The 15598-nt window shown below is 58.5% G+C and overlaps 1 protein-coding gene across 5 annotated transcripts in view; it reads right to left on the bottom strand.

Moving 5' to 3' along the window:
* Nucleotides 1-1332: 1332 nt before the first annotated feature.
* The window catches only part of H6PD (hexose-6-phosphate dehydrogenase/glucose 1-dehydrogenase), a 31599-nt gene continuing 17333 nt past the window's right edge, over nt 1333-15598 (bottom strand). For all 5 annotated transcript variants that reach the window (XM_012791468.2, XM_012791467.3, XM_012791465.3 and 2 more), the window contains 2 exons: nt 10265-10534; nt 1333-8488 (listed from right to left, as the gene is read on the bottom strand). In XM_012791468.2, the coding sequence (XP_012646922.2) occupies nt 7125-8488; nt 10265-10534 (1634 nt within the window). In that variant the 3' untranslated portion in view covers nt 1333-7124. The remainder of the gene's footprint in view (nt 8489-10264; nt 10535-15598) is intronic.

Genomic DNA, 15598 nt, shown 5'->3' with positions numbered 1-15598 from the left:
GCGATCCTGACCCCAAACAGGAAGTTTCGCCCTCTTGATTTGCCTGACTCACCTTCTTTTAGGTCAGTGTGGGGTTTCTGCTGAGCTTCCTGAAGTACGTAACACAGCCCCCAGCTCTTATCTATTAGGTTTTTCTGTTACAGGTACAGCCCAATTCTAACTAGTGTAGGAAAATGAAAAGGGCTGCAGGCAGACTTCAGGTGAGACTGAAACCAGGTCCCTGGTGACAGTCCCCCAACATGGCACCCTGGGGCTCTCTGTTCTCTTCTGGCTTCGTCCTCAGGTCCCCAGACAGCTGCCAGCAGCTCCAGGGCTACACCCCCTCTGGTCCGAGTCCAGAGAGATGGAGTCGCGTCAGCCTGAGTCCACGGGGTCACTCTGACCTGACCAACTGGGTCCCTAGGCCCTCCCCAATCCCTCCCACAGCTGCGGGCACTGATGTTCTGACTGGCTATCCGTGGGTCCCACGCCCCATACCTGCGTCCGAACCCCCCAGAACACATGTACAGGGCGACCCCCGGGGGGACGGCACCAGGGCGCCTTCCTCCAGTGCTGCCCTCCCAGACGCCAGCTGGGTCCCACAGTCTCAGGCGCTGGGGGCAGTGAGCCCCTGCCATGTTCCGTGAGGACTGCAGAACCACCCGCCATCGCTGGAGGAGAGCTCTGGGCTTCTTCCTCAGGAAGGACATTCCTGGGTGCTTCCCCGTCCGAGGGGACAGCCAGGGATGGTCACTGCAGCTCTGGTTTCTAGCCTCCATTGAGGAGGCTCTTTGGAGGCACTGGTGTGTTTCACATCTGTGTCAATCCCCTCTGTCGTGGGGTCCCTGCCCAGAGCCCCTCTCTTCTAGGTGGGCATGGTGCTCCTGCTGCCACCTCTTGATGTCACCAAACCTGCCTGGGTCCTGCCCAGTATTTGTGACAACCAGCAAATCTCCACAAACACTCAGGTTCCTGGGAACATGACACAGGTTGGAAGTGGGACAGCCAGGGACACAAGAGAAGACAAGCAATGGTGTCGGGCATTGCTGCTTCCCAAGTCCCTCCCCTCCTTGTCCCTCCCGACATCTCTCAGGCACCGGGCACACTCGGTTGGGGTGAGCTCCTTCCCATCCAGGGGGCTGCAGGAGGGCCGCCAGGGATCCCTGCTTGGGTGAGGCCTGGTCGCCTCACCCCCTGCTGTGTCTCTCTCGAGGCCGTGGGACAGCACACTCCCGCAGCTCCCAGCTGTCCTCAGGCCCCGGGGCCACCCTTCCCCTCCCCTTCCTCCGAGAACACCACACAGCCCGACACCGAGGCACACACCCCACACCCCACAAAGAATCACAGCACAGGTCTTGGCAAAACAATTTGATTGTTTAAAAAATAAATGTTACATTTGACATACAAAAAGGCATTTAAAAAACCTTTGGAAAAGGCATTTGTTGTGAATGTGTCTCATCATCTCAGACCTTGTTAAGTTTCCAGTATTTCCACGAAAACCAGTGGTGGTTTCCCTCGCTGAGGAAGAGCATGGTGCATTCTTGCTGCTTGGCAGTGCGTGGCCCTCACGCTCACGCCCCCCACCCCACAGGGCACGGTCCCTCCCTCTGCTCCCCACCGGGCAGAGGACCCCACCCAGATGCGCTGGGGCCCCACCCCTGCCTCGTTCTGCCGCTGCTGCCGCCTCTCGGCTCTGCTCCAACTGGACCTCCGAGGCGGGAATCCAGCTCTCGCTCAGGCACGGGCAGGGACGCGCTCCTGGGACGCAGCAGAGGCTCTGCCCTGGGGTCTGCTGTCAGCCAGCTCTTGCGGGCGAACAGACGGGGAGGGGCAGACTGTACTCGGCATGTCCCGGAGAAATGGAGGCAAACGAGGTTCTTGATTGTCAGCTAATCCGGGGTCCTCTCCTCTGGCACTCCTGCACCTCCTAACACTTTATAATGGACCCGTCTAGACTTCTGGGGGCTAAAGCTAAGGATCAAAACTGTTCACACTTTCAAAGCTAACTACTGGCCATTCGAATACACCCGATACAGGTCTCAGCAAGTGAAAATGTGTCTCCCCCTCCCACGCCAGGGACAGAAAAGACGCAGAGATGGCCTTGGAGACACGTGAAAGACAAGGGTTTGAAACAAGGTCATCCTTGGGAATCAAATACGCAGAAGCGTAATTAATCCCAATCTCCCTTCCCACTCCTGGGTCACACACAGACACGCGAGTCCCCACGGACCTGCTTTGCAAACGGGGGCACTCCCAGAAGTTGGCTGGAGGGAGCTTTCATCCACGGGATCATTTTCCCCATGGCTTGCTGCGGTGTTGGGAATGCGGCCTCAACTTCCTCGGCCGCCCTGTCTTGTGCTGGTGACGGCGTGGGTCTGCACTTTGCTCGGCGACGAGCCCCGGGGAGCCTCCGTCTCTCACTCGCACCCCACCCGGGGCTGGCTGCCGACCGAGGCCTGGAGAAGCCAGTGTGCGCGTGTTCCTGGAAGGCTTCTGCCGTCGCGAGTCTCCCAAGAACACGTGCTGCCGCGGGTTCCCGCTCTCTTCACCCGGGTGGAGACGCGTTTTGCAGGGAAGACCGATAAACACGGGGGCGGGGAGTTCTGCTCTGGAAGGGGCGGGAAGTGGGGTTTTCATTTCATGTGGAGACTGCACAGTATGCAGCAAAGGGAGGCAAAGGACACGCAGCGTCCGACGCAAACCCTCGTGCAAGCAAGTGAAGATGGAAACGGGCCTGCACTGACTGCTGCCTGGGCTGGCGCTGCCCGGCCAGAGGGCGGGAGATAAGAGCAGGCAGGACCATCACGGGAGTAAATCTGTGCTTCAACTAGGCAACTCCAATCACTGCGGTTAAAACGCTCGGAGCCCCAAGGGCAGAGCAGCACCAACTGAGATGTTCTTATTGCGTTATCAGTGTAGACGCCCTCTCGGGTTCCGGTTAGCTGCCAGATGCTGGTAAGGTTGGAAGAGCTACCTTCTTCCCCGTGGAAATGTCGGTTGAACAATGCGATTAGCACCTGTCCAACCGCTAAGGCCTCTTCGTGGCTGGTGGCGCTCAGGCTGGAACAGTCTCGGGGGAGGGAACTCGCTGAGGCAGACACTCTTCAGTCCCCAGAGTGGATGGCCGGGGGTGAATGGCCCCCCGTGGACCACGTGGCCCGGGACATCTGGAGGCAACAGACCTTCCTCGGCCCTTTCCCCCTCCAGAGTCTCATCTGCAGGGTGAACAGGTGCGATGACAACCAGCCACCACAGCCACCCAGCTTTCCCACCGTGGAGTGGGGTCCACGGGAGCCCCGTGTGCTTAGGATGAAGACAGGGCTGGGTACAGCTGCTGCAGAAGCTGCTTATGGGAGGCGGCATCTTTCTCACAGGAAAAGATATTTGTTCCTGAAAACTAAATTCTCGGAATTAGCCCCTGATGGAAGCCTCTGCCTTCCTTCTCCGTCACACGCTCCCTGCTCCGCCTGGGCCCTGAGAGACCCGGGACAGGAGCAGCTCGCAGAGCGGGCGGCTCTCCCGCACCAGGGAGCCCAGCCCTGCGCCTTGGAGCATTCGAGGGAATATTCTGGGACGTGAGTCCAAATGGTAGGATGCTTTGGTTATGCTGCTAACTTGGGGGCCCAAGAGTGGGAAGAAGCATTGTCTGAAGGGAAACAAGCAACGGGGAAAAGCAACAAGAAGAGACTATTTCAACTTGCAGTTAGCAGAAAAACTTGCCCCCAGATTGGGAACAGAATCGGCCTGCGACAGCCTAGAAGGCCCCTCGCGTCCTTCCGTGCCCCGAATGATCAGACTGCTTGCTCTGGAGATGCTGGCCAGCACGGGCTCCCAAAGGAGGGGCCCTTCTGCCCTCACGGCCCCCAGTGCACACGTGGGCCCCTCACGCGGAATCACCGGTCCCGACCGCAGCCGGGACGCTGGTGACTGCGGCTGCACAGCAGGGCGTCTGGGAACTCAGCTCTGGGATCCTAGACACCTGGGCTCAACCGGGCGGCTCCCTGTCCTGTTGTCTTCAGACAGCAGTTCCCTAACCTGGGCTCCAGGTCCAAACTCATCAGGGGACAGGATCCCAGCGCCCACCTCACGGGGTTGTCAGCGGCTCAGGCAAGATCCCGCCCGAGGGCCGGGCAGCCCACGGCACAGCCTCTGCGCCCACCCGAGGCCTGCGTGGTCCGGCCTCCCCGTGCGGGCTGGGCGCAGGCCCTCCATGCAGAACTGGGGAGACAAGGGGACTAGAGTGAGGTTTTGCAAAATCTGTATCAAGTCGATTTAGTGAATTACAAGCAGCATTTTTTTTTTTTTTTTTGAGACAGTCTCACTTTATCACCCGGGCTAGAGTGCCGTGGCGTCAGCCTAGCTCCCAGCAACCTCAAACTCCTGGGCTCAAGCAATCCTCCTGCCTCAGCCTCCCGAGTAGCTGGGACTACAGGCATGCGCCACCATGCCCGGCTAATTTTTTCTATATATTTTTAGTTGGCCAATTAATTTCTTTCTACTTTTAGTAGAGACAGGGGTCTCGCTCTTGCTCAGGCTGATTTCGAACTCCTGACCTGGATCCATCCGCCTGCCTCAGCCTCCCAGAGTGCTAGGATTACAGGTGTGAGCCACCGCGCCCAACCAAGAAAATTTTTTTAAAAAGGAAAACTAGAAAACAGAGGGTGCCTCAGGCCCCACAGGTAAGAAATTCTTCATAAAACTTGCTTGAGACAGAGACTGATGCAGAAAATGGGTTGAGGCACGGCGGAGACACGTTCTGGTGTGGATCATGGCCTGAACAGCGTGGGAGCCGCCAGCCCGGGGGCTCCTGGTTCTGAGGCTCTCCCCTTCCTAGCGCAGGGGGGCAGGAGAAGGGCTGGGTGGGAGCAGAGGAATTGGGACCTGCCCAGTGTGGTTTTCAGGGAGCACTTGATTCTGGAAAGGAGCCTGTGGCATTCTGGCCCCGCCCACTCCCATGCACGCACTGGCCGCAGATAAACGGTACACGCCGAGGCAAGTCATGCCTCTGAGTAAGAACAGGACATTCTAGGCCCAGGCCGGGCGGTGACTCACTATTATTCAGAAACGGTGACATCAGGGGCCTGCTCACCCTTGATCCTGGGGGGATACTTGGGCATGTGAAGGCCCCTTTCTCTCTGGTGTTGCAAGCGCAGAGGAGCAAGTTCCTGAAGAACAGACGGGGAGTGCTGGAGCCAGGCACCCAGAGGGGCAGCACGGCCGGGAACCTGCCACCAGGGGAGCCACCACCCCAGACGCCAGGCGGCGGGACGGTGCAAGGGCTCCCCCATGTGGCCAGAGGCGGGACTTTGACCGCAAGCTCGGCGCCAGAGCCGGCCTGGCCCGGCCCGGCCGACAGAAAGGGAGGCCTCTGGGCAGGGCACGTGGTTCTGTCTGGCCAAGGGTAGCTCTCTGGGTATAAAGAGATGCTCCGTCTGGCCTGGGTCAAAGTGCCCGTCCTACGAGAGCCGCTGGCCCAGGAACCATTTCACAGGCCCACGTCTCAAAGGGACGCCGGAATTCTTTCAAATCCCATAGCCTTGAAGAAAGTGTAAACAACCCAAAGCAGAGAAACAGACCTGGTGACGCTCCTTCTCACCAAACGAAGGCCCTCTCCCGGAACGTTCCGCAGGACGTGAAACTGCGCCTGCCTGGCACAGAGTGTGACTTTAAGGTAGGGGAAGTCACACAGCAAAATCTGCCTCAACCCTTCAGAGTCGGGTCTCAGGGGCGTGACTATGTGGGAAGTTGAACAAACAAAATGATAGGTGTCCTGGGAATTTTGCTTTTTGTTGTTTTTTAAAAGAATTTCAGAACCCTTCTTGGGGGGTTCAGAAAAGCAGGTGTTACCGGCCTGTGGCTTCTCAGGAGCGGAGACCCCGTTGCTTGCAGCCTGTGCTTGCAGAGAAGCTGCCTATTCCCAGTCCCAGGGTGCCGGGGAGGTGGCAGGAGAGACCAGCAGGAGGTAGCGGACTGTCACCACTGAGAAGCACAGTGAGAAGGGCTGGCTGCAGCCCTGTAACCCGCCGAGTAAGGCCCTGAAAAGGCTGTGGGCAGCTGCTGCCCACCAGGGAGGCCGGGCTCTTTTTCTCGTATGGTCGGATCAGACCCACCTGGACACACATCTTTCCCGCCAAGTGAGCTGTCGCCTTCGGTAAATGATTTAACTGGATCTTTACAAGAGAGGCTACAGAGAGTGGAAATGCCCACCTGGGAGTCCCCTGAGACGTAAGTTGCCCTCTTACATTGGGGATCCCTGTAACGGCCTGACCATCTGTACCCAGCGTGCTCCAGAGAAGGAGGCCAGCTTGAGAGAGGACGGAGGGCAGGGGTCCTTCCCTTGCAGAGCAGTTCAGCAACTGAGAAAGGGACCTCCCAACGACAGCTGTAAGATTTCTGGAAACTTTTGACTAGTATTTGCTGCCCTATTCCCTCATCGCCCCTTGTCTCTCTAGAAATCTGAGCAACAGCAAAGCAGCAGGGAGGGACCGGGAACACCCACTGCACCGTCAGGGTGGAGGAGAGAGGGAGGGGCCAGCAGGTGGGGGCCGCTGGAAGAGACAGAGGCTGACTGTGCAGAGGCTCTGGGAGGGGCAGCTGGAGGAAGCACAGCCCCAACCTGCTCAAGGCCTCAGAACGGTCCCAGCGTCCCTGCTTTGCACAGGGCGCTGCCCTCCCCTGGGTGCCTTTGCGTCCTTCTCTCCGCCAATCGCACTCTTCTTTTGCACGGGAGCCAGTTCCAAGGATCCCCCGCGCCAGGAAACTCCAGGAAACCCCGATTAAGCTCAGCCCACGGAGTTCCCTCTTCTGAACCTGGGAGCTTTCGCTCTTTCCTATTTGGGGCAGGCTGATGTTAACACGTGACTGCCATAGGCCTTTTCTTAAGGGTTCCCTCCCGACCTGGATCTGAAGCTTCCTGAGAGCAGATTCCACTTCTCCCTTGTGTCTGCACCTACCCACCACAGCCGGACAGGGCGACTGCCAGAGGCACTGGGACAGGGCCCGTCCTGCCCTCTCTGGGGCCTGACTCCGGGGCGTCAGATTCCAGAGAGCCGGGGCACACTGGGCAGGTGGCGGGGCTAAGAGGGCAGGGAACGAGGCAGGTGGGGACAGCTCGGCAGTGGAGCGGGCAGAGGGAAAAGGCACCATCATCCCAGGAATGCCTCGTAGTCCATGTACCAAACCAGCTGGCCAGAAGTAGGCAGGACGCCCGAGATGGGCCACTTCTTGGGCTCGTGGCCCACACGGCTCACCAGCAGGGTGATCTCACGCTTCATCCTGCCCATGACCAGGACCGCCACCTTCTTGGCGCGGTTGATGAGCGGCAGGCTGAGGCTCATGCGGTGGTGCGGCCGGAGGGGGCTCTTCGTCAGCACCACCAGCTGCTCGCCGTCCAGGCCGGCGGGCGACTGCGGGAAGAGCGAGGCCGTGTGCCCGTCGGTGCCCATGCCCAGCAGCACCAGGTCGAAGCTGCTGTTGGCCACCAGGGCTGAGATCTCCCTGGCGTAGACCTGGGGGCCCTGGTCCTCCTCGGCGCAGAGCCGCTGGTGCAGGTGCACGGGCATGGGGTGGATGTTGTAGTAGGGGACCCTGATGTGCTGCAGCAGGTGAGCCTGCAGGCCCTGGAAGTTTGACTCCGGGTCCGAAAGTGGGACGCAGCGCTCGTCGACCAGCCACAGGTGCGTGTGGGCCCAGGGGAAGCCATAGTGCCCCGTGGCCAGCTCCTGGAACAGGGCCACCGGGCTGGAGCCGCCCGACAGCGCCAGGTGGAACTCGCCGAAGCGCTGCACGGCCCGCACAGCCGTGGCCTCCATGTCGTCGGCCAGCTTAGCGATCAGCTCCTCGGGCCAGGCTGAGATCAGCGGGCTCTCTCGGTACTTGGCCCTGAGGACCTGGAACTCACTGGGCACCGGGACAGACCCTGGCCCGGGCACCAGCTGCTCCAGCTGCTGCTGGGAAAAGGACAACTGGCTGCCACTGATCTCAAAGTCCAACAGGTGGCCACTCTCAGCTCCTCCCGGGTAGAGGCGTGGGACCTCTCGGGCCAGGCTGTCCAGCACAGGGGTCCAGAAGACCCAGGAGGCCAGCAGGTTCTCCGTGGTGATGAAGGAGTCCTTCCGGCAGTGGAAGATATGCGCCAAGAGGACGGAGTAGGCGTCCCGCTCCCTCGAGGGACTGTAGGCGTAGTAGTCGGACAGGGGGCGGCCAAAGAGACGCAGCCCCGGCCGGTCCTCCATCTCCACCCAGCTCTCGGAGGGCAGCGAGGGCCTGAACAGGTTCCTGCTGACCAGCACGGCGGGGCTGCCCAGCTCGCCGTGCCCGATGTGGAAGACGATCTGTCGGGGCAGGCACGGGCTCTGCTCCGGGGCCCAGTGCTTTTCGCTCTGGACACAATATGCCCGGTTCTTGAACAAGACCCGGACGTAGCCCACTCTCTCGTCCAAGGCCTTGCCAGACGTCAGGATGAACGGAACACCCTCCCAGCGGAGGTTGTCGATGTGGACGAGGACACCTGGGGTGAGGGGAATGGCAGAAGGTGATGCACCTGCAGGACTAGGTGCCCGGCCCTCTCCTCTGCAACCCCCTCCCCTGCAGGCCTCTCCTCTACAGTCTCTCCTCTGCAGCCCCTCCTCTGCAGCCCTCTCCTCTGCAGGCCTCTCCCCTGCAGCCTCTCCTCTGGAGCCCCCTCCCCTGCAGGCCTCTCCCCTGCAGCCTCTCCTCTGGAGCCCCCTCCCCTGCAGGCCTCTCCTCTGCAGCCTCTCCTCTGGAGCCCCCTCCCCTGCAGGCCTCTCCTCTGCAGCCTCTCCTCTGCAGCCCTCTCCCCTGCAGCCTCTCCTCTGGAGCCCCCTCCCCTGCAGCCTCTCCTCTGGAGCCCCCTCCCCTGCAGCCTCTCCTCTGGAGCCCCCTCCCCTGCAGCCTCTCCTCTTCAGCCCTCTCCTCTGCAGGCCTCTCCTCTGCAGCCCCCTCCCCTGCAGGCCTCTCCTCTGCAGCCCTCTCCTCTGCAGCCTCTCCTCTGGAGCCCCCTCCCCTGCAGCCTCTCCTCTGGAGCCCCCTCCCCTGCAGCCTCTCCTCTGGAGCCCCCTCCCCTGCAGCCTCTCCTCTTCAGCCCTCTCCTCTGCAGGCCTCTCCTCTGCAGCCCTCTCCTCTGCAGGCCTCTCCTCTACAGTCTCTCCCCTGCAGCCCCTCCTCTGCAGCCCCCTCCTCTGCAGGCCTCTCCTCTGCAGCCCTCTCCTCTGCAGCCCCCTCCTCTGCAGGCCTCTCCTCTGCAGCCCTCTCCTCTGCAGCCCCCTCCTCTGCAGCCTCTCCTCTGCAGCCCCTCCTCTGGGTACCACCACCCTGCCAGCCCCTTGCCTTGCCACGCTCAGCCCTCACCTTCCATCCATTCCATCATCTTCTCTTCCTAGTCAGTGTTCAAAACATAGTCTCTGGGGCTGTGTCTGCGGCCTGGACACCTACCTCCCTTGAAGCCCCTCTTAAAATCATGGTCCCTGGCAGAGGAGAACCAGGCTGACACCCCCAACCTGGAGTCTCATGGTGGGCGGGGGTACAGAGAGGCACTTCCCTCCCTTCCCTCCCGTTTGTGCAGCAAACTGGACGCACCTGAAGCGAGGTCAGGTACGGGGTGGGGGCAGGGCCCTGCCCAGAGGCCCAGGGCAGTGTGCAGGGTGCGGGGGCTGTGGGGGACAGGGGACATGGTGGTAAGAGTCAGATGCTGCCTAGACCCACGCCCAAGTTCTGCTCCTGGTTTAGCGTCCACGACTTCGCTAAGCCTCACGTTGCCTTACTGTGAAAGGGGGACAGTAACGTACCTATGTCACGGCTTGTGCACGTGGGGATTAAGCGAGATAAAGTGCCCGGCGCATAGTGCGGCTCTCGGTGTGTGCTTACTACCTGCTGAGGAGCTTCCCTCCCCCAGAAAGCTCTGAGCCTTTCAAACTGCCCAGAGACGCCCTGCCATCTGCAGACCAGCGTGGTGCCCGCCCAGGCGGAGTGTGTCCGGCTGAGGCTGGGCAGAAGGTCTGCAGCCCCACGTGGGAGGCCAGAAGTGAGCCGGGTGAGGGCAGGAGCCGGGGCTGAGCCTTGGCCCGCAAACCCTCAGGACACATCTCGGACTTGGACCGAACTGGGCTGATGCGAGAACCAGCCGCTGGGATGCCCTTCCCCCAGACAGCGCCCACAGGCGGCCTGCCGCTTTAGGCGGGCACAAGGCCAGAGCGGCCGGGGAACGCCATCCTTGTGCAGCTGGGGGTGAGGGGGCCCGGCAGCCCCGCCTGGGGCCAGGGCCCACCTGCAAAGGTCGGCGTCAGGCTGTGGAAGCTGTCCGGCTTCTGCTGCTCCCTGCGCACCTGCTCGCCGTACGTCCGGTACTGGCCCACGACGGCGCTGCCCCTCTGCAGGCCCCGCAGCGCCTGGAAGACCTGAAGCTTGAGCCGCAGCACGGCCTCCGCGTCGCCGACACTGCGCGGCAGCTCCATGGCCACGAGCGTGAGGACCTCGGTCAGGTGGTTCTGGAGGATGTCCCGAATGACGCCGTACTCCTCGTAGAAGCTGGTGCGACCTGAGCGGGGTGGGGGTGGGGCGTCACGAGGGGCCAACGGGTCGGATTTCCCCAAGCTGAGATGCTCCAAGACCCCCGCCCCACACACTGGACCTGCGCCCTCATCCCGCCGTCCAAAGAGCCCACAAAACCACGCACGCCAGAGGCAACCCCAACAAGAGAAGGCAGGGACGAATTGCAGCCGCCTCCATTTGATGAGAACTGTTCTACCGAGAGAAGGCGTCAAATCCTTGGTCCTCTCCAGGCACGTGCACGGGGAAGGCTCCAGCCCCTGCAAAGGCCAGGCTGCACCTGCAGCTGTGTGGCCGGCCCGCTGCCCCGCCCTCCCTACGCGTGTCCCCGGCCAGCAGAAAGTTTTGGCAGCAAGAAGCCAAGGTACGGCCCTCCGTGAGGACCCCCGAGTCTGCCTGCCGCTTACTAGCGTGTGATCTTGGCCGGGGCGTTTGACTCTTGTTTCTGCGTCCTGCCTTAGGTGGGGCTAACAAATGCCACCCGATCCTACATGCCAGGTGATGTGCAGGGAAGTGGGAGGGACGGATAGTGGGCAGGAGAAAAAAGGAAGGAAATAAAATTATAGACCGATGATGACAGAGGTAACAGGAAGCCCCTCCGAGACCTGAAGAGTCAGCCCCGCAAAGGGCCAGGGACAGAGCATCCCAGGTGGAGGGACCTTCAAGTGCCAGGGACCTTTCCCCGAGGCAGGAAGGAACTGGGTGAGTGAGCAAGCGGGGAGGACGAGACGAGGGAGGGGGCCCAGGGGCCCAGCAGGGCGCGGCGAGGAGGCTGGCCTTGTGTCTAAGCTCCAGGGGAAGCCCTGGAGGGTGTGAGGTAGAGACGAGGCCATCTGCTCCATATTTAGAACGGTCCCCGGCCTGCTGGGGGAGAATGGGTGTGGAAGCAGGGAAACCGAGGAACGGGCCACGCAGCTGCCCAGGGGAGAGACGACAGGGCTTGAAGGAAAGTGTCCCTACAGCAGGAGCACTCCTGAAGCATCGGGGTGGCAGGAAGGGGAGATGCACCCCGGAGTCAGAACGGACTGGACGTGCTGATGGACAGGAAGAGCCTTAGCAAAAAGACGGCCCCAAAGATGAGCCCTGGAACTGGTGCCTGAGCAGTGGTGGCCTGACAGACGGTGGTGGCATTTACAGACATGGGAAGGCTGGGAGAGGAGAGGCTCGATGGAAGGAAAACCATGCATTCCGTTTAAGTAGGTTTAAGCTTACGACATACAGCTGGAGACGTCAAGTTGGCAGGTGCACAGGGGCACTGTGAGGGTGAAAGGAAGTAGCTCCTAGAGAACACGGAGCACGCAGCCCTGAGGCTGACTGCGGGCCTGGCACGGCGCTGAGCCCGGACACGGGCCACTCTTCCCCACACTCACAAAGACCCCCTGCAGCAGGCGCCACGGTCACTCTGGCTCTGCAGTCCGGGAAGGAGGCAAATGGCCAGGGCCAGTCAGGGCAGGGGCAGGAGCTGGTTTGCTGCCTGCCCCACTCTGCTCCCTCCTCCGAGGCTCCCTCCAACATGAGTGCCAACTGTCAGGGACTCAAATGCACACGACAGTCTCAGAGCTCAGGGTTCAAGTGCACGCCACCAAGTCCAAGTCCACGCATGCCTTACACACAGAGAGCCCGACGTCATGACATGGAGAGTGACCACTTCTCACATGCTTCTGCATGCACATCTGTAACATGGGATCAGTGTGTTCGCCCAGCTAACTCCTACTCATCCTTAAGGTCTCAGCTGCCAGAAGCTTTGGCCTAGCCCTCCTGAGGAGCCCGGTCGTCTCCTAGCCCACCTGACTGTAAGTCAGCACCTATTTCTCTCTTCTCTACTACCCTGAAGCTCCATCAGAGTAGGAACTGTATCTACCGTCCCAAAGCTGCGTCCCTGGCTCCTAACACAGTGCTCCTCATGCAGCTACAGAAGAGAGAATGAAGACACAGGTGTCATCATGGATAAATCTCAAAAACCTGGCCGGGCGCGGTGGCTCACCGTGGCTCAAAAGCCAGCTATTGAAATTCTAATTTCCAATTGCCTTCTTTGAAGTTCTGTTTATTCTGGTCACTTTGCACCCTATTTCCAAATTAATTTTTATTTTATCAAAGTCATCATGTTTCTTTCTCACAACATCAGGTTTTTGAGATTTTTTTTTTTTTTGAGACAAAGTCTCACTCTGTTGGTCGGGATAGAGTGCCATGATGGTGTCAGCCTAGCTCACAGCAACCTCAAACTCCTGGGCTCAAGCAATCCTCCTGCCTCAGCCTCCTGAGTATCTGGGACTACAGGCGAGTGGCACCATGCCTGGCTAATTTTTTCTATACATATTTTTAGTTGGCCAATTAATTTCTTTCTATTTATAGTAGAGACGGGGGTCTCGCTCTTGCTCAGGCTGGTTTCGAACTCCTGACCTTGAGAGATCTGCCTGCCTTGGCCTCCCAGAGTGCTAGGATTACAGGCGTGAGCCACCGCGCCCGGCCTTGATGAAGTTCTTTTTTAAAAACTGGGTGGTAGGTGCATTGGTGTTCGTTGTATCATACCTCTATATATCTTACATGTATTTTGTAAACATTAGTTTTACCCAGTATCTAGTTAATATTTAATTCCAACAGATAAAAAATAGTGGATCCCATTCATTCCTGCTGGGCCTGCCACACTCCTTCCCAGCGGCCACCCTGGCTGGGGGCCAGTCCAGAGCTGCCTGCCCTGGCTGGCCAGCAGCGGGCCCCCTCGGGCTGGCCGTATAGCAGGCAGGACCCGGCCTCGGCCGGCAGAACCACCCGCCCCAGTTCAGCCCAACATGCCGCTCCCGACAGCAGCGCCCGTGTCGAGGGGCAAGAAATGAAGCTGGCGGCCGCCCACAGGGAGGCACCCTCTTCCCCGGGGACAGAAACCTGTTTTGTTCTCAGCCAGAGCTTGAGGGCACAGCTGTGGCCAGGGATGCTAACCCTGAAATGAGCAGGACAGTCCAACTGGATCGTGCAACGAAAATGGCAAGCGTGTGAGAAGACAGTGGCTGAGCTCCCCTAGCTCCCCAGCGTCTGGTCCTCCATGTTTTTACGATATTGTTGAGAAGACATTAACAAAAAGATAATAATGATAATAACAATGTACGTATATTAGTCCATTTGTTCCTCCCAATAATGACATATAAGGAGGATCTACTAACACCCTGATGTTAAAATGTAAGGAGTCGGAGGTTCGGAGAAGTTAGGTAACTTGCCCAAGGTCACACAGCTGGCAAAGAGGTAAAAATGAGATTCAAGCCCAGGCAGCTGGCCCCGGAGCCTGCAATCCTGACCACGGAGACATCCATCTCCCTTTTAAGTTCCTACTGCGAACTCTGCGTGAAGCCGCAGGAGCTCAGCTGGCTCTCAGGAGCGGAGCCCAGGGGTGGGGAAGAAGCCAGCCGAGCTGAGCGCTCTAGGTCAGAGGCTGGGCTCCAACGCCTACCGGGGCAGCAGCAGTGAGGAGGACGGGGTCAGGCTGGTGTCCCCCGAGGGGACAGTCAGACACTCAGCTGCAGTCAGGTGGCGCCTCACGGGAGTGTGGGCCCAGGATGACCACATCTTTCATTGTTTCCAGGAGAATGTAAACGTTTGTATGGTTAAGTATAATCTCCCATGATTTTTAAATGTGCACAAATAATTCAGATTTTTTAAAAATGCTGTGTGTCTCAGAGTAACGTGGGGGGGGCGCGGCTCTGCCCCGGGCCACATCCCGGCCAGGGGAGCAGCGCGAACAGACGGGTGGTGCAGACTGCCGCGGGGCGCCCGGCTGGCAGAAGCAGCCGGTTTGTGACTCAGAACAGCAGAAACTGGGAACAGATGGAAAGGGCCCTGGAAACTAGACCAAGGAGTTTAAGGAGCGTTTAAGATTTCTTGGCCTCAAACAGTTAAACAGAGTCATGATCCAGCAATTCCGCTCCCAGGTTCACACTCAGGAGAAATAAAAACATATGTCCATGTGAAAACTTGTACACAAATGTTCGTTGCGGCATTATTCATGATACCCAAAGAGTAGGTACAACCCAAATGCCCACCAGCGGTTGACTGGATAAATAAAACATGGCAATATCCCTACAGTAAAATGTTATTCCGCAATAAAAAGTAATGAAGTACTCATACATGTTACGATGTGGATAACTTTGAAACTATCGTGCTAAGTGACACAAGCCAAATGCCAAAAGCCACATATTGTAAGATCCCATTTATAAGAAATGTCCAGAAGAGGCCAATCCACAGAGAGAATGTAGGTTAGTGGTTGCCAGGGGCTGGGGGCAGAGGGAATCCAGGGGATGACAACTAAGGGGTACGAGGTGTCTTTTTGGAGTGATTGTAAAATTGTGATGGGTACACAACTTTGTGACTAGACTAAAACCCATTGAATTGTACACTTTAAATGGGCATTTACACTTCACATGTATGGCATGTGAGTTATAGCTCAGTAAAACTTTTTTAAAAAGTTTAAAGCAGGAAAGTGGAACCGTGAAGAGGAGCATCTGGGAAAATGAAGCCATCTACGATCTGCAAGATGAACTGACAGAGACGGGGCCTGGGGCGATGAAACCAACCAGGCAGGCTTTGCGGCAATCAAAGGAAGTGACAGTGAACTACAAAGACATTATTTAGTATCAGGATAAAAACTACTTGGGGACTGGCTGGATGCAAGAATGGTGGTACAGAGTCGTGACCCAGAGTGTGGTCTCTGCTGCCACCGCAGGTATGGAAGAGCAATAGTCACCGTACCTCCCCTGTAGGGCTGGTGTGAAGATCAAGGAGTTAACTAACATATATGCAGGGCGTGGAACAAGAGGAAGCACTGATCAATATTGGTTGGCATTTTTGCTATTTATCATAGAGCCGTAAGAGAGGGGCCACCAGCCACGCCACTCAGAACACTGTGACCCCTGGGACATAAGGAAGTTAGAATAAGTAGCTGGCATTTCAGGAGACAAAGGCAATGATGGTTTTGAAACCTCCCTCTATACAATCACAGAAAGGTCATAAGGTGGTAGCTGCAGTAAGGGCCTGCTCTGCAATGGTGCAGGCACAGTTAATATAT

Source organism: Microcebus murinus, chromosome 2 (genome assembly GCF_040939455.1).
Source record: "Microcebus murinus isolate Inina chromosome 2, M.murinus_Inina_mat1.0, whole genome shotgun sequence".
Classification (NCBI taxonomy): Eukaryota; Metazoa; Chordata; class Mammalia; order Primates; family Cheirogaleidae; genus Microcebus; species Microcebus murinus.
This window is presented reverse-complemented; position numbering and strand designations above follow the sequence as displayed.